Source organism: Mytilus trossulus, chromosome 13, assembly GCF_036588685.1.
Source record: "Mytilus trossulus isolate FHL-02 chromosome 13, PNRI_Mtr1.1.1.hap1, whole genome shotgun sequence".
Taxonomy (NCBI): Eukaryota; Metazoa; Mollusca; class Bivalvia; order Mytilida; family Mytilidae; genus Mytilus; species Mytilus trossulus.
In genome coordinates this window covers 46,807,354-46,832,654 of record NC_086385.1, presented here as the reverse complement: position 1 = coordinate 46,832,654, position 25,301 = coordinate 46,807,354, and the positions used below count along the sequence as shown (strand labels likewise).

General features: G+C 31.2%; 1 protein-coding gene and 1 long non-coding RNA gene across 9 annotated transcripts in view; both read right to left on the bottom strand.

The window, feature by feature from the left end:
- Positions 1-209: 209 nt before the first annotated feature.
- LOC134693950 (uncharacterized) lies at positions 210-6,987 on the bottom strand. The gene is made up of 2 exons (XR_010102529.1): positions 4,445-6,987; positions 210-4,299 (listed from the first exon to the last, which is right to left on the bottom strand). It is a non-coding gene; the product is annotated as an uncharacterized LOC134693950 (long non-coding RNA).
- A 757-nt stretch (positions 6,988-7,744) lies between these two features.
- Positions 7,745-25,301, bottom strand: part of LOC134693949 (sodium bicarbonate cotransporter 3-like) — a 70,298-nt gene continuing 52,741 nt past the window's right edge. For 7 of the 8 annotated variants that reach the window (XM_063554925.1, XM_063554920.1, XM_063554927.1 and 4 more), the window contains 11 exons: positions 24,938-25,071; positions 22,809-23,364; positions 21,619-21,732; positions 21,049-21,210; positions 20,575-20,753; positions 19,485-19,557; positions 18,383-18,628; positions 17,739-17,873; positions 16,635-16,858; positions 15,227-15,250; positions 7,745-8,215 (listed from right to left, as the gene is read on the bottom strand). In XM_063554925.1, coding sequence (XP_063410995.1) covers positions 7,966-8,215; positions 15,227-15,250; positions 16,635-16,858; positions 17,739-17,873; positions 18,383-18,628; positions 19,485-19,557; positions 20,575-20,753; positions 21,049-21,210; positions 21,619-21,732; positions 22,809-23,364; positions 24,938-25,071 — 2,097 coding nt within the window. In that variant the 3' untranslated portion in view covers positions 7,745-7,965. The remainder of the gene's footprint in view (positions 8,216-15,226; positions 15,251-16,634; positions 16,859-17,738; positions 17,874-18,382; positions 18,629-19,484; positions 19,558-20,574; positions 20,754-21,048; positions 21,211-21,618; positions 21,733-22,808; positions 23,365-24,937; positions 25,072-25,301) is intronic. The other variant, XM_063554926.1, reaches the window with a different exon arrangement.

The following is a 25,301-nucleotide window of genomic DNA, read 5'->3' as shown; positions in this document are numbered from 1 at the left end:
AAAGGCTCAAGGCTCCTGACTTGGGACAGGCGCAAAAATGTGGCTGGGTTAAACATGTTTATGAGATCTAAACCCTCCCCTATACCTCTAGCCAATGTAGAAAAGTAAACGCATAACAATACGCACATTAAAATACAGTTCAATAGAAGCCCCAGTCTGAATGCCTACTTAGACCACTCGGGCAACAAGGCCCTGTGAAAAATAACAAATATATAATAAAACTTTATTTGATAACATAAAGCAACCTGTCTAAAATCAAATTTCTAAATTACAATAATCACAGTGACCTAAAATATACACCGTATCACACAATCACAGTGAAATTATATTACATCATCACTAAATATAGCAAGTCTATTTTTATGGAATATGCAATAACCTTACATTCTCTATTCATACATATATGTAGAATATAGTGAATTAAATCAGATGTTTGTATAGAAAGGGACGTTTTTTAAATAAAAAGTTTGTATCAGGAATTATGCAAAAACTTCTTACATACATGTATGTAGAATATACAAATCAAATCTGATGTTTGGGTGGCATATCTTACACAAACCTCACAAAGGGACTTTTTTAAATAAAAAGTTTGTATCAGGAATTATGCAATGACCTTACAATCTTTATTCTTACATATGCAGAATACAGTGAATTCATTCTGATGTTGAATGCAAATTATCTTACATAAAATATACAAAGATGTATAAGGGACTAATTTTAAATCAAAAGATAGTGATAGGAATTATGCAATAACCTTACAATCTTTATTCTTACATATGCAGAAAATATGAATTAATGTGTGGATGGAAATTATTTTACATAAAACACATAAAGATGTATAAGGGACTTTTTTTTTAATAAAAAGTTAGTATCAGGAATAATGCAATTACTTCTTACATATGTAGAATATACGAATTAAATTTGATGTTTGGATGGATCATCTCACACAAAACTCACAAAGATGTAAAAGGGACCATTTTTAAAAATAAAAAGTTAGTATCTGGAATTATGCAATAACCTTTCAATCTCTATTCTTACGTAACATTATGCAGATTATATGAATTATATTTGAATGGAAATTATGTTACATAAATCATACCGAGATGAATACAGACATCTTTTAAACAAAAAAAGTTTAAAAATTAGTATCATGAGTGGTACAAGGATATTTGATAAAACAAAGAATATATTAGTTGCTGCAATGTTGAAAATTGTGAATTTTAAGATTTAAAAAAAAAAACTCGTGTAAGTAGGACAATGTTAGAATTTACATGGTCAATTCGTGTATAAATAGAAATGATGTGATAACAAAATATTTAAACTTTTCACAATCATACAACCAGTGGCAATCTGCAGAAAAAATAGTTTTTATTTATAGCATTGGAAGTAATACATCTCTGATATTATTTGTAGAATCAAACACAGGCATATAAATAAAGTAGTTGAACCAAAGGGCCAGAAAATAGAAATTAAGAAAAAATTAGTGAAAGTTGTTGATGAGGCTGAAAAGCGATAAAAGATAAAATATTTGCCTGATTATCTCTAATTCCTTGTACATTTAAACCCTGTTTGACCAGCTGGATATATTAACAATAAAACATTTATAGTTTCATAGGATTTCTGTCCATGTTTATTTTGAATAAAATTAATCATTTAAGAAACAGACTCTACCATCTTACCAAATCATTAAATTATATTTACCCGTCTCCATTTTTTTTAAATAATCAAAATTTAAAATTATCTCAATGTATCTTGAAAAAAAAATCAAAATCAAAAATGAAGAATCTATATATTCAATTAGTTTATCAAATAAAAGATTGATTTTTCAACCACCCTTAAAATTTGACATATAACAGATGTTAACGATATAGGGATCAATATATTACTTTTATTTTACAAAGCACACCAAAATGAGGTAATATATAGGTATTATACATAGGATTTCTATTCGATTAAATTAAGTAAAAATAAAATTCTACAAAACATTATTAAAACAAAACTTTAATACTATCTTATGGCTCAATACAAATATATGACTACATAGTATAAGATTTTTTTTCAGATTACCTCCCATTGAATTTCTCAAAGAGTTAGAGATTTCTAAATTTCAGTAAAATGCACTTTGTGCTTTACTCATGTATAAATTAAATCTCTTCCAATTTAGAGTATGCACATCACCACAAGCGAGTTGGAGAGTCTAAGGATCTACTTAGATCACCAAGCCCACGCGGTCACAAGTTTGATGCAAATATTATTTTCGCGATAAGTCACAAACATTACAATGAGAATATTTTAACACTGTTTTAAAAGTTTTTTCATTACATTCAATTTAAGGTAATAAAAACTGACCTTACTAGACCAGTACACATAAAAATGATTTTAGACAAGAGAGTCAACTCAAATAAGCTTCATACGACAAATATGACAGACATTAACTTAAATTTTCTACTTATCAATAAACAGAATAATAGATACAAATAAAGCTGAGTATATGTAATACACATAAAGCAACACAATAAATTAGCACTGCACATATAGCTTCATAAAATAACAGGAAAAATGAGCGCTGCACATTTAGCTACACAAAATAATTACACAAAATAACAATAAATGAGCACTGCACATTTAGCTACACAAAATAACAATAAAATAGCACTGCACATATTGATATACAAAATAAAAGGATAAAGGTGTCACAGTATGTTTTAATCAAGTTAAATGTGAACCTGAAATATTTGTGTATGAACATGTTATACATATCCTTTATAAACTTAAAACAAAATTCTCAGCCAGCAAGGAAAAATATAAATATCACTTATGTGTTGTCTGAATGATGTAGTTTTTTTTTTTATCTCCATTTGAGAGAGAATTTAACAACTAAATGTAATGTCATTGCATTGAAGTAATACTTTATTGCATTGTTATATTTCTAAACATCCTGAGATTCAATAATTTTGATTTCAATCAAATGCTTATAGGCAAGCCAAAAGGCTGGTAATTTTTTTTTCTTCTCAAGATTGTGAACATTCTTTCACAAATTAAAAATTCAAAATCTACAATAAATCTGACTTGTTATTTATTTGTATATACCTTGTTTTATGCTAAAGCAATGTTGTTGCTAATGCAATAAAGATTCATTCATTCAAATTCATTCATTTGACAATGACTGTGTGGTTTTCAGTTTTAAACAGGCCCTTGTTGATGAATACTCAATAAAATGCCTAATTAGATTGAATGGAGACAACTCAGATTAAAGGGAGCTAACTCAAATCTACTGTAAATTCAGAAATTATTGTGTGCATCTATTATTGCGATTTTGTCAGTTAAGACTAAAATGTAATTTTAATTTTTACGATTTTGAGAAAAATCCTGTTTTATATAATAATTCGTATAAAATATTTCAAAATGCGAGTTTAAATTATTGCGTTTACAACTCTGTTGCATTTTTCGCAATAATTAAAACCTCGCATTAATTTCTGAATTTACAGTAATTGATTTTTTCAGCTGATGAATGATGGACTATTGAGTTATGTTTTCCCTTGTTACAAGAGAGACAACTCTAATTAAAAAAAAGCAAAAAAAAACGTTTTATCAACCAAATCAAACCAGACAAAACGATCACACAAATTAATTCAGTAGTTCACAGTATATAATACTGTGGTAAAATTGCACAGTCCCTTTCAGGAAAAAGATTACATGATACTATTTCTACGGCATAATTTTGTGTTGTGCTATTTTTTCTGAGTGTTCATAAAATGGAAAAAATCTCATGGTCAAATGTGAAATTTTCAACGCAAGACATCATTAAATATAATTTGATAAGACCCAACAATAAGATATTCAAACTTTTCAGAAAAAAATATGTTGAAAATATTGTAAATTTAAGCAACAACTTTTGACAGATGGTTTTTATCCTGTTTATTTTGTTTTGAAATGGATCTTTCAATGGCAATTTTATATAAATGAAAAGTTATTAAGGAAAAATCAGAATTTGTGCAACACAGAAAATCAGTTAAACAATGCAAAATATGAAGAATATCGATTTTTTTTTAACAAGCATTTTTTTCAATGAAAATTACGAAAAATAAGATGTAATAAACCAAGGAAAATGCTGTTCTAACATAAAAACATAAGGTAGATAAATACCCAAATTATACCCTAATAAAATAAATAATACTCTTAATTATTATGGAATCTTGGTGAAGAAAAATCAACAGTATGCATCATAATGTATTTATTTAAAACTTTAATCAGAAGCTGCCAATACTTACCCTAGTGCATGTCAAATGTTACACTTTTCTGTTACGATTATTGGTGAAAATCCAAATTTTAAAATGTTAAAAATCATTGTCAATTTGTGGTAATTTTTCGACATAAGATTGGTGTCACTGCCTATTGAACGCAGCTCATCTAAATACGAAAACACGTTTGATCTTGTTTAAACCCGTTAAGTGAGATCTTTGGTTACAGCTCTAAATGTTGGGACTATATTTTTTCTCTTAAGATTTGGGACTACCGGTATATTTCTCTTATGTATTTAAAAAAAGCCTTCTAAGAGGGCCTTTACAGCCAATTGCTTTGAGTGTGTAGATTTACTGTAACATCTTAATTTAGCTTGCTTGCTAGACCGTGAAGTCATTATAAGGTAAGGTATACTACCCTCCTTTAGAAGTAGTTTAGTTCTAAAGACTAAAGACTAAAGATTGTTTATCGGTCAGACTGGTCCATTCCTAAAGAAGGGTAGATTACCTAACCTAATAATGACTTCATGGTTCAGCTAGCAAGCAAGCTTACCAAAGATATTATCTTTACCTACATGCTCACTGCAATCAGCTGTAACAGAAAAATGTGTCAGTGCCAGACTAACTCTACAAAACAAATAATTATGCTGATAATTTGTAAATTAAAAATACAAAATAAAGTTATACAATGGGATGAATAATGGAAATAAAAATATCTCTAAAATAGCTTAAATTATGCAACAAACATAGAAATAATTTAGAAAGCAAACAAAAGGAGACACTGATTACCAATTAGAGATGTATACACAATGTCATTATTATGATTCAACACACATACACTAACAAATAATCACAAATACCTTAAATTGGCAATTATAAATCATGAAAATATTATTCCAAACAAAACATAATGGATTTCAAATATTGAAATAAATGATAATTCGATTGCTTTCATGTTCAAATTCCCTGTTATTTACTGTTCTAAAAGAGGTAAAGCAGGAAAAAATGATGGATTTCAAATATTGAAATAAATGATAATTCGATTGCTTTCATGTTCAAATTCCCTGTTATTCACTGTTCAAGAAGGGGTGAAGCAGAAAAAAACATATTTCAAATATTGGAATAAATGAATATGCTTTGGATTTCAAGTTTAAATTCTAGATCATTCACTATTCAAAAGGGGGTAAAATAGATTCCATTATGTATAGGAGATGAAATGTCCTCAATTTGATTTTCTATTTTCAACAAACTTCTAGTGGGGGTGCTAACATGCTGAATTTATATTAACTATCATAAGTAGAAAAATATGTACTTTAATTAATTTACAATCAGAGGATAAATTAATTCTCACATGTTTTTTCAGCTTGATTTAGTGTAAAACTAAAATGGCAATGTTGCCAGCTATACCAACAAAGTGGCAATGTTGACAGCTATACCAGCGAAATGGCAATGTTGCCAGCTATGCCAGCAAAGTAGTAATGATTTCAAGCATGCTCAGGCCTGCTTTCTTTATACTTTTTATGCTGGACTATAAAGGCATCCGTATGAATGATACAGAATTTGCATATTCAGGTCATCAAGAAAACAATACAATTGCAACGCTTTACCCAATAAATAAAGTTTGATTCAAGTGCTAGACTTACAATTCATGTAAAACAATTATAATACAACTGAAATGTATATTTGTACAATTCATAGGTTCTAATACAGTACTTCTCATACAATGTCTATTAGTTCGAGTCTTAACAAAACATGTATCTGCACAATATAAGTGTTAAATAAAATGACATTTGGAATAAAGGACAAGTGTGGTTTATATTGCATTGTTTCATAGATATTGTCAATAAGCATGAGGGTTGTGTTAGAAGGGTTTCCCACAATAATGTCGTCTTCGATATCTATGGAGGGCTTAGGTTGTCACTTTTCAGCTACATATTATCAAAATTTAGGACAATTTTCAGTTCCTTTACATCAAATCTAACAGTTCATAACATACAGTCTGCATCAACAGCATTCTAACAAATATAAATGAAATAGTCAACACACATAATAACACCCTTGCAAGTCATGCAATTACCACTTTTCTCTCTAACACTGAATTGAAAATTTCTCTTAACAGTCTAGCTTTACAACAAAACAATTTGATCACACAGATCAATAGCAAATGTTATGCAAAAGCTTATATAAAGCAGTCGTTCAACTAAGGTCACTCTTAATCCATTCAGTCTTAGAATTGTAAATTGGATTATATCTGAATTAGAATGAAAGTATAAATTTCAAATAAAAAAATTAAGGCTGGATTTCTCTTATTGCTGTTGTAAGCTTATTCTTATTCGTACATGTAAGTTAAGATATATAAACAAATGACGTGGATGTTCGACAGAGGACTCAAATCACTTTCACTTTCCAATAATCACTGTCAAGTTACTGGCCAAAAATAAAGTGTTAAAAGGGGTCCTGATTCAGAAATCCCAGGATTAAAAACATGAAATCCGGAGGTCCAGAATTTAAAGAAATTTAAATCCTGACATCCCAAAACTCTGAAAAAGAATTCCTGGATCACGACAGGATCAATCACGAAATCTCAAGCTTAAAAACACCCAATCATGACGTCCATAAAAACAGTCCTGCTCCCCCCTCCCCCCTCTGTTAAGTAGAACAAGAGAAAAATGTCATGAAAATATTTACCAAACAGATGGTCAAAAGTTATAACAATACAGTCTTCTTATAAGTGGGGTTCAGTAAAACTAATGCAAATTTTTCTTTAAAATTAACAATAAACTCAATATTGGAGGGGTCAATGTTATTTGTTCTCTAGTTAATTGTCAACAAGCTCACATTGATAAACTCAACAAATGAACAAATATACAATAATGACAGATTCATAAATGAAATGGCTTAATTTATACAAATATAATGCAGACTTTTCAAAATAAATTATGTTTAAACATGGTTATCAACTAAATAAATGTTTTTGCAACTATTCATTTAATTACTTATGAATAATTATAACATTTAATGAATGATCATAACCCACTCATAACACTATTAATTGAAAATAACTGCACACAAATTATTTCCTACACATAATCGCGATGCATCATTCCGAACTATACATTTAACCAAGAACCATATTCTAAATTATCATTCTATAAACCTGATCATCAGTTTAAGTTAATTTTCCACAAATAGAAAAAGTTTGTTCTGTGAATATGGTTCCAGGATGTATTTACAATTTGTTCAAATGGACACAAAGTTGTCCTGGTATTTCTAAATGTACATTCATTTATTTGCAATTAAATAAGTTATTAAATAATAGAATTATATACTTAACAAATAATTGTAAAAATACCCACAATTTAAAATAATAATGCTTTTCAAATAAGAAATAACTTAATCTAAAATAATTGAACATTTCAGAGAAAACTCATAAAAATGGCATCATAACTTTTGAGAAAGTCCCTGACTAATAAATATTCATTAGTTGGTATCTTTACACTCTCTTATCACTTCTGAGAAAGTCTCTGACTAATGAATATTCATGAGTTGGTCTCTTTACACTCTCTCATCACTTATATTATTCATGGAGCTAGAATTCTTTTTGAGAAAGTCCCTGACTAATGAATATTCATGAGTTTGTCTCCTTGCACTCTCTCATCACTTTTATTATTCATGGCACTTTTGAGAAAGTCCCTGACTAATGAATATTCATTTGTTGATATCTTTACACTCTCTCCTCACTTATACTATTCATGCTATTCGTGGCGCTACAATAACTTGGGGGATCAATCACGATTTCTATTGGCGAGATCTTGTCTTTGTCTAGGAGGGTGTCAGTTTCTTCTTCATCGATGTAAAAATGTGTTTTCTTTGGCTTTTTCTTTCCTTTTGATGGCTTATGAGAGGAGAATTCACTTTCACTGGGAATTGTGGGTAATTCTTCCCCATCTCTTTCTGGTCTCCTCTTGGTTTTTCTGTAAAGAAATAAAAAAATAAATTAAAAATTCAATAAAAGAAATGTTACCCGTTTTTTTCAATTTATTGTTTCTGGGTTGATGCTTTAAAAGGATTCGTATATAGTTGGAGATTCTCTTATAATTGTGTTGTTTAACTTTTGAGAGCAGTTTTTATATTTTTTATTTACTTGTTTATTATATTTTATTCAAATTATATTATCAGATTATAGCACACCTATTATTCCCTACCAGAGGTTGAAGTCATAAAACTTTGCTCAGTGCTTGGAGCACAAAAATCATGCTCGAAACACCAAATCCTGTGTTTTGATTGGTTGATTCTCTAGTATGAGTACAAAAATCTTGCTCAAAAGTTTTATGACCAAAAGACCAGGGGTTGAAGTCATAAAACTTTGCTCAGTGCTCGGAGCACAAAAATCATGCTCGAAACATGAAATCCAGTATTTTGATTGGTTGATTCTTGAGTCTGAGTACAAAAATCGTGCTCGAAAGTTTTATGACCGCAAGGCCAGAACTCACCAGTAATAATCGCGCGCATTTAGTCCGTGATAAAGTATATAAATTCTTGTAGAATGAATTTACCAAAAAGATTTTAGGAAAATTCTAGCCAAGGTATCAAAAGTCTGAGCCTATTGCAGGGTACTGTATAGGATCAGAACAATTCTTTAACCCTCCCCCTTTTTTCTGAGGTCCTTTATTTTTTGTTTTCTGTTTTTCTATATACTATGAACATATATACTAAAAATTAAGAGTATTTGCTATTTAATTATTACAAGTCAAAGTTTCCTTAGTATCAACGGCAGTCAGTGATATATTAAATAGATAATCTCTATATAGTATATCAGTGACCACTGTGGATAAATTTAGAATTGATTGTAAATAACAAATATACTTTGTTTATAGTATAAGTTTTATCAAAGGATACAGAAAAATGTGGAAATAGTTGGCCTGTCCACAAGTACAAAGGATTTGTATAGGTAAAACAGCCCTGAACGGCAGTCTATGACTTAAAAGTCCGTCCAATGATGAAAACAATATACAGACTTCATTATTTTCGTTTTTCTCCCAAAATAACCTGAACTGCATAATCATAAGCAAGGATGGCAAATGCGACTATACATGGTTCTACAGGCCCGTAGCCAGGAATTTCCAAAGGGGGGTTCGTTTGACTCACAAACTCGACTTTAACAGTCACAATTCGAACAGAACATCAACTTTAACAGTGCTTATTAGTTTTCAAGGGGGGGGGGGGGGGGGGGGGTTGTCCGAACCCCCCTGGCTACAGGTATGTTCTATGCATGGTAAAGTGACGCCACAAAAATTCAAACTTGATCTGTAATTTGTGGTAAGAAGCAATATTGTGTTTAACTTTCATATTTTTTGGTTGAGGCAAACTAAAGTTAGAGAACAGAAACCAATTTTTGGATGTATGTATGAAAGAAGGATAAATTTAATGCCGTCTCAGCTACAGCAGTCAGTTGTATATAAACTCTAAACTTAATTCAATCAAAGCCAAGCTTTGGCTGCCAAAATTTAATTTGTTCATACGAACATTATATGCGTAAATCATGCGTATAAGATGTGTATGGTCAATCAAAATGGCAAACTTTATAAGGAGAATGACATTTTTAACTCAATAAGGTGTGCTAATACTGCAGAATTCCTTATTATTTTTTTAAATAATTTACATCTTACAAAGTTTACCAGAAAATTTCAACACAAAATATTTAAACTTTGATTTACAGTGTTTTAATACACAGAATATTTAAGAAAGTATGCAAAAAAAAAATTATTTTTTTTTTTTTATAAAATTTGCTGACAAGAGTTATTTCCTATAGATCTGTATTTCAAATTTTCAAATCTAAATTAAAATACCTGATCTCTCCATAATATTTCAAAAAATTACAAGACTTATCTTTTCTCTAATTTTTGTGCTATTTTCACATTTCCTGACCGGTGTGAGAAAAATATTTCTCCTCACTAGTGAAAAATGTGTTCTCTGCAAATGATTAGTCAAAATTTAATAATGACGTCTAAATGTTTTGTTTTCTTCTGAATTTTCCTATTGTGACCTCATGAAAAAAGGCGACAATGCCTGATGACGTCTGACACCATTACTCATGTATTACGATATTTCTCCACTCTCGACAGTTAAATTTTAGTTATTTAAAGAGCTCGACAAGCCTCGCGTTTTAAATAATAAAATTGAACTGTCTAGAGGCGGGAAATATCTTACGACACTTGTTGCAGTGTAAAAATCTATATTTTTTCTAAAATTAGGAAACCTATTTCAAAATTTAAAAGCATTGATTGATTGTTGGTGTTTAGTACCCCTTTCAGTACTATTGGTGGTTAATTATTATTTGTTGAGGAGGCCTATGTGAATTATAACCTTCAGTAGGCAAACTGACAATCCTAATTAAGTTCAGAGCATTCAAGCTGTACAATATAATTATTATACTTCATATCTTAAATGTTAAAAGATTTTCTTGAAAAGATTTAAGTAAAAAACACCTTAACCATGATATTTTAAACACCCTTTCTATAGAAAAGTGTACCCTCCCTTTAGATATTAGATATTGAGAGGATTTTAATAACAAATGACACTATATCTCAGCCACAGTATAATGACACCAGTTTCTGTCCAGTATCTTTTTATTCAGTAAAAAGCTGTACAAGATGCTGACAAACATATACTGTATAAAATTCAAAAATTATTGCATGCATTTATTATTGCAATTTTGTCATTTTAGACTAAAATGCAATTTTAATTTTTGCGATATTCAGAAGAATCCTGTTTAATTCATAATTTTTTTTCTCAATTTACAGTAGTTGATTCTATATGTCATTTATTTTGTGTTCCTCCTACATCTCTTTTGTCTAGAGAGACATAAACATAAATGGTTTATAATAATTATATAACCCACATTTATAAATATGTAACAGTACTTGTTGTATATTGATGTGGTTCGCAAGTGTCTCTGGTTTCTTTTATTCATACCTGCCAACTGTCACTATTTGCCGGGGATTTCCCCCATGGAGGATCCCAAATTGAAATTTCAAAAGAGCAATTTTGACCACAATTTAAACAAAACAATTAATTTTACAATGACGATAGGCTTATAACAGTATGGAGAAGCCAAAAAAACAACATTAAAATGTATTTCCTGTCCCCTTGAAGGTTTTTTAGGACTATGTCAGCCATCTTGCACGCAAAACCCCCATGGACATTTTGAAAAGTTGGCAGGCAGGTATGCTTATTTCTCTTTTTTTTCATAAACAAAATCATTGGTTATCCGGTTTGAACTACTCATTTATGGCCCTTTAAAGCTTGTTGTTCGGTTTGAGCCAAGGCTCCTTGTTGAAGGCCGTACTTTGACACATTGTGACTTGGATGGACGGTTATCTCATTGGAACTTGTACCACATCTTCTTATTTCTATACATGTTTATATGTAAAAAAAATTGTAATATCTAATGAACTAAAAGCCTAAGTGTTGTGAATGTTTCTAAGCATTATATTATATGACTGACTGACTATAATATATTATTCTGTATAGATATATGTATTGTGCTTGGGAATTATATAAAAGCTAAATATGATGAGCATCTGGTGCAAGAAAATTGGTACCGTTATAAATTTTATTAGGTATACCTGCTTTTGAACAGACTATTTACACCATTGAATAATTGGAAAATGAAAAGAAATTGTAAATCATTTAAAAAAAATAATAAAGATATGTGAAATAATTTGAAGATAGATATTGCTTACAAAATTTAAACTTAAAAGAGCAAAACGCTATAATTGTAGTACTGTACATGTATGGTAAAAAAGAGTAACAATTCTTGGTGACTATAACATGTACAGTGAAACCTCACTAAACCGAATCATGTATAAACCGAAAACCTGTATAAACCAAACATGTTCATAAGCACCATCATATCAAATTACGTGCATTGTGATTACTTCAACTTGTGAACCTAATAAAACCGAACATCATCAAAAACTGAAAATTCATAAGTCCCGAAGATGTTCAGTTTAAAGAGGTTTCACTGTATAACCATTGCATACATATTAATCTATCACATGAACAAATTCCTTCAAATTATACAACTTGTGCCAAAAAGATGTCTTCCCAGACAGAAAGACAGCCTGATTTCCCAAAAAACTATGAAATGCATATTTAATAGGACGAATGTCACCATTGTAAATTGTAGTAGGTCACTGCCACCTAACCGATACAGACTTTCCCAACCTATTTATTATTCTAGTTATAAACATCTATGATATTCATGTATTAAATCATCATAGGATTCTGAGAAGTAGAACTTTTTTTATTTGAATTAGGCCATTTGATTTCTTGGTTGAATTGTTTTTCATTGTTATTTCAGGGCCTTTTTTATAGCTGACTATGCGTTATGGGCTATGTTCATTGTTGAAGGCCGTACGGTTACCTCTAGTTGTTTTTTTCTGTCTCATTTTGTTCTCTTGTGGAGAGTTGTCTCATTGGCAATCATACCACATCTTCTTTTTTATATTTACAGCATATCGTTTATCAAAGAAACAAATATGTTTTTTAAAGGCACCAGCGTCAGATTCTGGGATGAAAAGGCACATCAGGGACACACTTTTCAAAATAAATTTCATAAACACTTTTTGAAAAATATTTTAAAGCACTTAATTGTGTGTTATACATGACTTTTCACAGATTTGACATGCATCACAAAACATCACAACATGAGCTATGCCAAGACAGTTGAGAAAGAAGAAAAAAACATAAAAATTCAACCACATGTTCCATTTTCAAAAAGTTCATAACTGTTTTTGCTTATATCAGAATATCTGGTAGGTCTGAAAGTGGCCAGTTGGATCATAAATATAGGTCACAGTCACCCAACTATATTTTACAACAAATAACAAAAAAATGGTTTCACTCAAAATATTACCAATCTCTATAAAATCTCAAAAAGTAGGTCATGCATGGTGACTCAATTTTTACTACATGATGATGAGAGGAATGAAATAGTTAAATGTCACAGAAGTCAATCTTTCTCAAAATATAAAATGTTATCCTATGCCATATGGACTTTTGTCAGGACTGATATAAACAAGAATGAAATCCAACCAATTAAAAACTACAAAATCGAGGGTAAAAAAGGGATTTTTTTCACAACAAACATGCTTCAAATTGATTCCAATGTAAAGTTCTATTACTTTGTAGTGACAACCTTTAAAAATAATATGGATCTTCTTCTAAAAACGCAGGATTTCCCATATTTTTGCTGTGTTTTTATGAATTTTTGTAACATTAGTATTCTTCAAAGTTCAGAAATTTAATAAATCTTTTGACACTGATTTGTGGAATCCTTTTTTTTGCTTACAAGATACGAGTCAAAAAGACCATAACATTTAGTACATTGTACTTTTTGTGCATGTTATAGGGTCTAGATACAGCTATATTTGCCAGTCATGACCTAAACTGAAAGATATTTGTCCTATACAGCAGATTGGAGTTAAGGACAAATCTTATTTTTTTACTGAAATAATTTTGATGTGTTTTGGTATAATGCCAATGTCAGAATTCACAAATCTTGAAAATTCTTTAAATTATCTGATGTTAAAACATGCCTTCATATACAAGTCCATTCGATTAAATATTATTTGCACCAATGCATTTTCAGAATGAAATTTGCATCATTCAACATACAATATGAATTATGATCAAATTCTTTTCCATGTACGAAACAGTTTATCAAATGATGAAGAAAGAAAGAAGGAAAGTTTTTTAATATGCCATTAAAAAGGATTTTTTGTTGTTGTGTAATTTCATCGACAAGGCAGGGAGAAATAAATCAATGTATTCTTTAGACTATTCTATTTTGAACTACATTTAAAGACCTTTAATCAGTCTGCATGGTTAACCACTAGCCTGATGCCCCAGACTAGTAAAATTTCATTCGGACTAGTAAGTTTTTGCAAAACTTTGTTTGGCCCAATAAGAAAAATGTCAGAATATTGGTCTTTGGACTAGTAGTTGAAAAAGTTTTTGGTGCAGACTGCTTTAATCATTAAAACTTCCCAAATATTACAATATTGAAATCTCTACGATTTTTGCAATAAGGAGACAATCACAATTAGTGCTTCATGCCTGTTTGATCTGTTATGATAATCAGAATCAGAGAAACGAAAATGCAAAAATAAAACTTCAGGAAGAAATTTGGTCCTAGGAATCCACAACTAACACTCCAAAAAAAATGATACTGTTCAGTATATACCTTTTTAAAACTGTTTACTAAGTACTACAATATGGATTTCCTTTCAGAAACTAGTCCAAAATCATACCATACCCTTAATGAAAGCAAAATTACAAGTATAATTCCCAATTACACATGATATATATTTTTATGCATTATTTGTTTATGAGTTGAAAGCATTCATTTCATAGAGAGGGGAATAAGCCTTACATAAAAAGAATAGTTCTTTCTCATGATATTTAATCTGTTGAGGCAGAGAGCTAGATTATAGTTTACAACATTTCTTTTCTCATTTTATTTAAATGGTTGAAGCAGAGAGCTAAATTATATATTACATTTCTTTTGTCAATTTAATTTTATTTAAATTGTTGAGGCAGAAAGCTAATTATATATTACAACATTTTTTTTCTCAATCTATTTAAATGGTTGAGGCAGAGAGCTAAATATTATATTACAACATTTCTTTTCTCAATTTATTTAAATGGTTGAGGCAAAAAGGGAGAAATTATATATTACAACATTTCTTTTCTCAATTTATCTAAATTGCTGAAGCAGAGAGCTAAATTAAATATTACATATCTTTTCTCAATTTATATAAATTGTTGAAGCAGAGAGCTAATTATATATATATTACATTTCTTTTGCAATTTATTTAAATGGTTGAGGCTGCAGAGAGCTAGATTATAATTTACAATAATAATGATATGAAGAAGAAAATAATTCTAAAAGCTGCACAATCAATAAAGGGTGTACTCACTTGCTTTGCTGATCGAGTCCTTTTCTAAAATTTATCATTAGTTTATCATCATAGACTCATTAAACTTATCTTTGATGCAATATGATATGTTACATTATTTTTGATTGGATGATGTCTGCCATCAATTTCATCATTGACAGTCAGAGTACCGGTAATTGTTTTGATTGGATAATTTCTGCCATCAATTTCATCATTGACAGTCAGAGAACCAGAAATTGTTTTGATTGGATCATTTCTGCCATCAATTTCATCATTGACAGTCAGAGTACCAGAAATTGTTTTGATTGGATGATGTCTGCCATCAATTTCATCATTGACAATCAGAGTACTGATAATTGTTTTGATTGGATAATTTCTGCCATCAATTTCAGTATTGACAGTCCGAATAATTGGCAACAACTTGGAAAATTGCAGTTAAAATTTTCGAGCATACTGGTTATTCAATTGTTTTTTCAAGACATATACAAGTATTGCAATAGAATAATTTTGTATATGAACAGTATATGCATCAATTGGTGATTTGACGTTGGCAAATCTTTAAAAAAAAGTTTTGTTACTCCTCAAATAATTACTCCAGGGTTTTAGAATAAATAACATGTGAAGATAGCAAAGAAATGAAACCCCAAGGAGTCATACACTAATTTGCAATGTTTGCAACTCGACAACTGTTTTATTTTATCTTTTAAATAAATTTTATAATTTATCGTGTAAAAATGCAGAGCCAGAACATAAATCATAGGTAAATGATGAAGCTGATATTAGGGAGGCAACCAAAAACCAAAGGTCAAAGGTAAATAGACAACACCATCACCAAAAAGAAAAATGACGAAAAGACAAGCAACAGTTCATACAACACTACACAGAAAAGCCTACAAACAACAGTTCATACAACACTACACAGAAAAGCCTACAAACAACAGTTCATACAACACTACACAGAAAAGCCTACAAACAACAGTTCATACAACACTACACAGAAAAGCCTACAAACAACAGTTCATACAACACTACACAGAAAAGCCTACAAACAACAGTTCATACAACACTACACAGAAAAGCCTACAAACAACAGATCATACAACACTACACAGAAAAGCCTACAAACAACAGTTCATACAACACTACACAGAAAAGCCTACAAACAACAATTCATACAACACTACACAGAAAAGCCTACAAACAACAATTCATACAACTCTACACAGAAAAGCCTACAAATTGAGCAACTCTAACACAACAGTAAAACAGAAGGTGACTATCAGATATTATTTATGGACAAAAAAGTAGAATGTTCTAAAAACATAAATTTTGTTATATGTTTGTTAGTAATACCTAACGGAACTTATGTCCAGGTCATTAGTGATGCTTTCAAGAACTTTATTATGTTTGGGTCATTAGTGATACCTACCGGAACTTTATTTTTTCTGATGATTCACTGGCAGTCAAGTTTTTCCAGATGCCTGTTTTTGACATTTCTTCTGAAATATTGACCTCATTGGGTCCAAACATGACCTCTGCAGGTATATTCTCCAGATTGCCACTCATTACTGGTATCTGTGTAATACAAGACGAATCTCGCCGAACGTCCATAAATTTAGTAGCAGCTTCCGACAGTTCTTCAGCTTCATGTTCCTGGAAAATGCAACATTAAAGTTAAATCTATTTTAAGAGGCCACTTAAGAGAGTGATTATAAAATTATACTAAATACTCAAACTGGTTTTTTTTAAAGTCAGCACATATATTTTTAATGTTTAAATGATTGATTGATTGATTTTTGTTTTTTTAACCACTTTTAAGCACTGAATTTATGCTATTTCATGGCGGCCAGTTTTTCTTTGTGGAGGAAGCTGTAGCGCCCGCAGAAAACCACTGACCTTGGATAAGATAATGTTTAAATGACCATGATTATTATTTTGAGTGAGCTTACATCAAATGGAAATTTGTTAATGTGAATCAACCAGCATAGAAATGCTGTTTCCTAATTACCCTTTTCTGTATCATCTCCCCTGATTTACATGCTTTCACTTAAAACCGAAAGAAGAATATGTGTCAATAGTACAAGGATGCCTCATACACTATCATTTTCTATGTTTAGTGGGCTGTGAAACTGGGGTCAGAACTTTTATTTGGCATTAAAAGTTGGAATGATTATATCATAGGGAACATTTGTAACAAGTTTCAAGTTGATTGGACTTCCAACTTCATCAAAAATATCGTGACCAAAAACTTCAACCTGAAGCAGGACAGACGGGTGGACAAACAAATGAACAGAAGCACAGACTGAAAAACATAATGCCACTAGATGGAACAAATAAATTCCTAAATTTTCAAACTATTTTTCTCAAGTCAGCACAGATTTTTTTTTATTGTTTTTAAATAACAATGATGTTATTTCAAAGGTAATATATGAAGGTGAATCAACCAGGGTAAAAATGCTATTTCTTAACAACCCTTTTCTGTATTATCTCCCCTGATTTCCATGCTTTCACTTAAAATCAAAACTATTTATACCTCTTCTTCTTTTTTCTTCAGTTCATCTTCCTCTTCTCTGTGATGAGATTCAGGTAAATTGTCATCTAACCATTCTAGTTCATCTCTGGTAAATATCCAGTCCATACCCTTACGTACAAAACACATGGCTAACACCTAAAATAAAATCAACATGAATTACTTCCCTTTATATTTACCAATTATTATATAGCCAGTCCATAACCTTACGTTCAAAACACCTTGCTAACACCTAAAACAAAATTAACAATAAATTACTACCCTTTAACTTCAAACAATCAATTACTTCCCATTATAACAACTTCAGTTTCCGGTGAAATAAAATAGTCCATGTTTTTCTGAATTTTTTCTGTTTGATTTAAAGTTTATGATGAATTGAAACATATATATAGATTTAAAATTTATTTGTATCTTTTTAGGATATCAATCCAAGAAAGTGGAAGGATATCATGTTTACTGGAAGTGGTGCAGCCTAGTAAAAGCAGCAAACAGAAATTTGAAAAAAATGTTTTGACTTCAGGGTTAAGTAACTTTTTATTCTTCATTACCCACAGAAAATACTATAAAAATCTCTTAGATTGTAAGAGTTCTCCCCACTTTATTGGTTCCTGTGGGAATTACATATTCTGTCTATGCCTTATACTTACCATGAGAGGAAATACTATAGAAATCACTTTGATTGTTTTGACCATCCATAATAATGATAAGCACAAAATCTGGATGAAGGTAAAAAGGTGAACTCTTTTGATCCTAACGTGTCGCAGAAACATGTAGTCTGGCTGGTATTTCTGTGGCATAAACATTATCATCACACGATGACACAACTGCATCCCTTTCAAAGAGGACACACCCATGTATAGAAATACTCCATATAAAACAGGCATAGGTATAATCTGAAATAAAACGTAAATTTGTATACTGTGGATTCATTAATATTCGTTGGATACCAATTTTTGTGGATTTCGTTTGCTCAGGGAAACCACAAATTTGAAAGTTCAACGTATTACAAATTTTCTAAAGGAATGTATGCAAACTTTGCCAAAACTATGAAATTAAATATCAACGAATAAGCAAGTTTTCGTCAAACCACAAAAATTGGTTCCCACGAAAATAAACGAATCCACAGTATTGGTGGCTCCAATAGAAAAAAGATAAGATAGATAATAAACAACAATAGGTCGCAATGGATGTGTTTCGGTTATTGTAACCACAATCCAGTCCTCTTTCACTGGATTATGACATGCCAAATCTTTCACTTTATTATGACATGCCAAATCTTTCACTTTATTATGACATGCCAAATCTTTCACTTTATTATGACATGCCAAATTAGACTTATCAACAGGTTTTTACTTACATGAGCAATTAAACAGGTGCCACATGTGGAGCAGGATTTGTTAACCCTTTCAGAGCACCTTTCATCAACACCAGATTTTGATTGGATTCATGTTGCTTATAATTAGGCGATAGTTTTCAATGATGTGTTTTGTGCACTGCTGTTTGACATGGATGGTATTGGCAGTTTGTTTGTCATTTATGGATTTGAATTTCCCGTTGGTGCTTTTTATTTTTAGAATACCTTGGTTTTATTGTTCTCGATTCACATCTTCAAATATATAAAAGACAGAAATTTCATTGTACATCGTAAATTTTTAAGAAAGTAAAAATGGAGTGTTGTCAGATCCTTGTAAGCAAAAATACAGACATGGGATCAGTTCTTTTTAATTTCAGATAAAAAAAATACTGTACCCTTAAAAAGTTTGTCATTAAAACAGAAAGTCCAATGAACAGGAAGATGGATACACCAGTCACACGTTGTTCCCTGAAAAGAAAGTAATATATACTGTTACTTATAAGTAAGGGATTGCATAATTGTTATTTAAATTTAAATGTAATGGAGGGAAAGGGTGTTGTCAAGATGCTCAAACATTTCCACCTCAAAAGCATATTTCCACCCTTTTTCTTCTAAAACATGGTATGTTTTTGCTGTCTGTTTGTTTGTTGGTCTTTTTCTTTTTTAGACACGAGGTTGTCAAGTTTATTTTTGACTTAGGAGTTTGACTGTCCTTCTGGTATCTTTAATCTCTCTTTTTCTATAATTGATTAAAACTTGAAAGTAGAGTGATCTTTAATATAACAATTTATTTTTTCATTTGTAAAGGGATATAACTCTAGAATGGTAAAAAAATGCCACCAAATTCAAATTTTCTCTGTGTTTTGTTGTGATAATCATTTGTGTACCAGTTTAATAACAATTTGTTGAAGCAAACTAAAGTTAGAGAATAGAAACCAATTTCAGGACGTACAGATAGGCTATTGTAAAACTTAATGTCCCCTTACAGCAGATTCCATTGAGTGTGAGGCCAAAGGTAATATCTTTGGTTAGCTTGCTTGTTAGCTGAACCGTGAAGTCATTGTTAGGTTAGGTAAATTACCCTTCTTTAAGAATAGACTAGTCCGACAGAAAACCAATTGATCTGTCTGTTGGACTATGCTACTTTGAAAGGAGGGTAGTATACCTTACATTATACAGACTTCACAGTTCAGCTAACAAGCAAGCTAACCAAAGATATTACCTTTGGCTGCACACTCAATGGAATCCGCTGTAAATACGGCATGAGTGTTTAACAACTTGTATTGGTTTTGCGGAACCCAGTGTCTCTTCTACTTTTGCTGAAGTCTATCAGTGTGATAGGGGAATGCGATTCTAAATTTACAGTAAATGAAATAAGACATTTGAATGACGGAATCTAGGATAGCTATGTCTCACTGGCTTGACAAAAAACACCTGCATCAAAGCAATTAAGTCTTCTCTCTGGAAGGTTTGCATAAATCTCACCTGCATCCCAGGAACTTAGGTTGCTCCCCAGGAGCTGTACATTCAGACTCTTTCTTCAAACTCATGACATGAGTTATGGACAAAACAGTTGCAGCCACAAACCATGGTAATCCAAGGAAGGAGTTTATTAAGATAAGAGTAGCTACAATCAACAGATCTAGATGGTAGCCATTGCCTTTCTACAACAAAAAATAAACTTTTACAAAAAGAAATTTTTTAATGGCCAACAGACTCAATTTTTTATTAGCAACAACCTTAAATTTTCAAACATTTCCTTCTTGATTAAAATAATCTAAACATTTAACCTTAAAATGTCAAATCGTTTTACAGAAGCATGCTTAAGATTTTTTATACAGTACTCAGTAGTAATTGCAATTAGAACCTTTAGAAGCACAAAGCTTCAAATTAGAATCAATATATGGCAAATGTATGCTGACATCACAAAATTTCTGAATTTACAATTAACACACTTACTTGTAACTTATTTTCTTTTCTATTAACAATGACCGCTGTAATTTGCTGATCCATAAAAATCAAAATGGTTGCTAAAAGTGCTGGGAGCACGGCAGATGGATATGTATACCAAGGATTCTTCCCAAACGGGCTTATCACCCAACCACGATTGGGATTAGTTGGCTAAAATAAAAAAATACAATATAAAAGTTTACAAGCATAAAAGATTTTTTAATTTGATGTGTAGTGTACAATGCTGTGGATTTATTAATCGTCATTGAATACCAATTTACATAGATTTCGTGAGTACAGGTAAAGCATGAAATATAATGTTCAACAAATAAGATTTTCTGTAGGCATGTATGCAGATTGCGGCAAAACAACGAAAATAAATATCCACGAACATGCAAGTTTTCCTAGATCCACGAAGATTGGTACATGAATTAGGGTATAATATCTTATTGAACTGTGTGGAGAATTTGACACTTCCACTAATAAGTCTCCAAAAAAATACAATTTTACTTCTAACAACATAAATAGGTTTCAATGAAAATGATAATAAATGAATTCCCAGTTTTAGTTTTTTCTTACCTGAAAATCGTCTGGCACTTCCAGTTTTGGCGTTTCAATTCCCAAGAGATAATCCAGCAATACCATTGATACAATAGCTATAATTACTGCAAAGTCACTTATCAGCAATCTCACCTAGAATTAGATATGACATACAATTACTAATATAATATCATTTCTCTTATTCATAGCTGATTTATCCTTTACCTGACCAGTTTTATATATTATTTTCATTTTATCAAAGTGTGGTTTGCTCATACATTATTGTGGATATAGTGAAATCTTATGTGGCTGTCATACAAGTGAGAGGTTAAGATAGCTATAAAACATGGCTTATACACCATTTGCTACATAAGGAAATGCCTGTACCAAGTCAAGAATATAACAGTTATTTTTCATTCCTTGAATGTGTTTGAGATTTATATTTTTATATTTTATGAAGGATATTCCTTTTTGAATTTCCCTTGCAGTTTAGTATTTTATTATTTCCCTTGCAGTTAGGTATTTTTATTATTTCACTTTTGTTAGATCTGAGTTTTTCATTGGTTAAATTCAATAACAATATCAAATTTTCTTGCTTTCCACTGCAGTTTGTATTGTGACGTCACAAAAAAAGACAATGACGTCACATAGAAAGAACACATCTCTTAGCCGATCAGTGATTAAGTTTGTTTGCCTAACGTTTAAAAATCAATAGTGAAGCAGATTCTATCACCAAATGTGTGGACTATGATATTTCTCCACTGGGCACTCTCAACAGATAATCATAAAATAACTTGTTAATGAATTCAAATAGAGAAAAATATCTAATGAGTGACCCAACAACACATTAATTCACTTATGCCTGAAGTGCATGAGTTGATTATCAGTGTAATTTGATCATGAGTTGAATATTTTTTTGATGCATACCATTGCAATGTTATTATAACTCTGTGTATAGAATTATAATGACATCAAGACATTGCCCCCCCCCTTTTCATCAAGTATATGCTTTCCCTAAAAAAAATAATCAATGTAAAGTACTGCAGAATTTTTATTTTTCGTGGATACAAATTATCTTGGATTGAGGAAATATTGTATTTTAGTGGACATTTAAATTCATGGTCTTGTCAAAGTCTGCAAACAAGCTTAAAAAAAATTTGTTGTTCTTAAACCTTCAAATTCATTGTTCACCTTTAACAACAATAATGAATCCATAATATACAACTTACACCATGTGGGAAAAATCTGCTGAATCTAAGACTCTTTAAGATTTTGGCGATGAAGAATGTTCCGAGGAACAAAAGGACAGACAAGAAAAACACGTCTGGAACATGATCTACAAAAAGATGACAACCTTCAAATTTGACCACACCTCCCATCGTCATACAATATGTACAGTTCATTAGATGCCATTGTTCCTCCGTTGCGTTGAAGTCAGAACTGTTAGATATTGTCACATTATAATTCATTGAAAAAGGATTTGACGCATTTATCCAACTTGTATTTAAAACTGAGGTATCCTTTGGTGGGGGATCACAGCAACACTCGTAATACGGATTCTCTTTGGTTCCCAACTTTACAGGATGAGAATGGCTGATAGACCACAGTTTAGCAAAGGCTTCTTTAATGAAGATAACTGCTATCAAAAGCGCAAAACTTTCTTCGGTAAAACGGGTGATATACCGCACCAAAGCACTCAAGTCAAACACCACCATAATCATCAGGCAGACAAATGTCCACATTCCGACCCAAAGGCGAAATTCTAAATAATCCCATCCATATGTACTGAAAATATATAAAGAAGATAAAAGATTATTTTTTAATCGTTCCTTTGTTTACAGAGTGATGTTCAGTGCACTTGGTCGTCATTTGTTGATGTGGTTCACAAGGGTTTCTTGTTTCTTGTTTTTATATATAAGTTTGACTGCTGGTTTTCCTGTTTGAATGGTTTTACACTAGTCATTTATTGGTTCAGTAATCTCAATAACATGACTTTAAATGCATGCAATAATTCCTGAATTTACAATAAGCCTCTCTTCTTGGGTCAAAATTAAAAATATGCTTGTTTCCCCTCCCCCCACCCGGGTCAAAATAAGCCCCCGGATCACTAAATTATTTTCCACAAAAAAAAAATGAAATTATTTTTAGTCCCAAAAATAATTTGTTTCTGTTTTTGAAAAGTACTTGAAAGCAAATGGATTGATAATCTAAATAAATACACTCAAATTGAAAACAAACAACTGTTAAGTGGCATCAACTGGACAAGTCAAATCATGAATGTGACCATGCTACATAATGTATGACATCCAGTTAAAAAAAAACAAGAATGTGTCCAAAGTACACCGATGCCCCACTCCCACTATCATTTTCCATGTTCAATGGACCGTGAAATTGGGTAAAAAATTTAATTGGGCATTAAAATTAGAAAGATCATACCACAGAGAACATGTGTACTAAGTTTCAAGTTGATTTGACTTCAACTTCATCAAAAACTACCTTGACCAAAAACTTTTACCTGAAACTCGCACTTTCATATTTATGTTCAGTGGACCGTGAAAATCGGGTCAAAAGTTTAATTTGGCTTTAAAATTAGAAAGATCAAATCATAAGGAACATGTGTACTAAGTTTCAAGTTGATTGGACTTCAGCTTCATCAAAAACTACCTTGACCAAAAACTTTAACCTGAAGCGGGACAGACGGACGAACGAACGGACAGACGAAAGAACAGACGGACGGACGAACGGACACACAGACCAGAAAACATAATGCCCCTCTACTATCGTAGGTGGGGCATAAAAATAATCTGCCTTCCTGGTCTGTTTACAAAGGGTAGACCTGAGGTTGGGGAAACAGAAAGTCTTTTAAATGTGGCCCTATGCATGTATTGCTGACCATGTAAATCAACACTCCTATATGGAATTTTTATATTTTTTGTATGAATCTATAACATATTATTACATTGGTTGCAATGAATTACCTTGATTTCCCAGTTAAATAAAAATTGATAATGTGAAATAAATGTGGTTATTTTATTACATTTGCCAATGTAATAAAAGAATAACTAATTAAAGAATTCAAATATCGAAAAATATTCAACTCGTGACCGAACAACACTGATAAATAACTCATGCGCTACGTAATGTGGTGTTTCGGTCACTCGTTAAATATTTTTCTCTATTTGAATTCTTCGATTATAATTAATCACAAATGATATTTCATTCAGTAATTGATGATGAATAGCATACTAATTAACTTTCAATTTTTTTCTCAAGTTTATCAAACCATGACATTAATAAACGATCAACATAGAGTGCATGGCTATGCATGGGTACCTAACTGGTAAACTAAAGTACCTACCTGCAAAATTGAAATAATATTGTTTCGAACACCAGAACTGGCCCAGTACTACCTAGGATGGTCAATGGTTGGCCAGAACATAATGCATAAACAACACCAACTATACAACCAGCTAGTAAACTCTCAAACGCAGCCTGAAATGTAATTAACAAAGTGATACTGCAAGTTAATGCTCAATGATGATACCCTCGCCCAAATATTTTAATAAACAAGAAGTTGTTGAGTGATTAATCTGTAAACACATCAGTGACATCACACAGTATAGTTGAATAAGGTAAAACCAAAAACCAAATTTCAGAAATCCTTATGATATAGTTCCTGAGAAAGGAGGGATGAAAAATATACATTGGATGGACGGATGAAC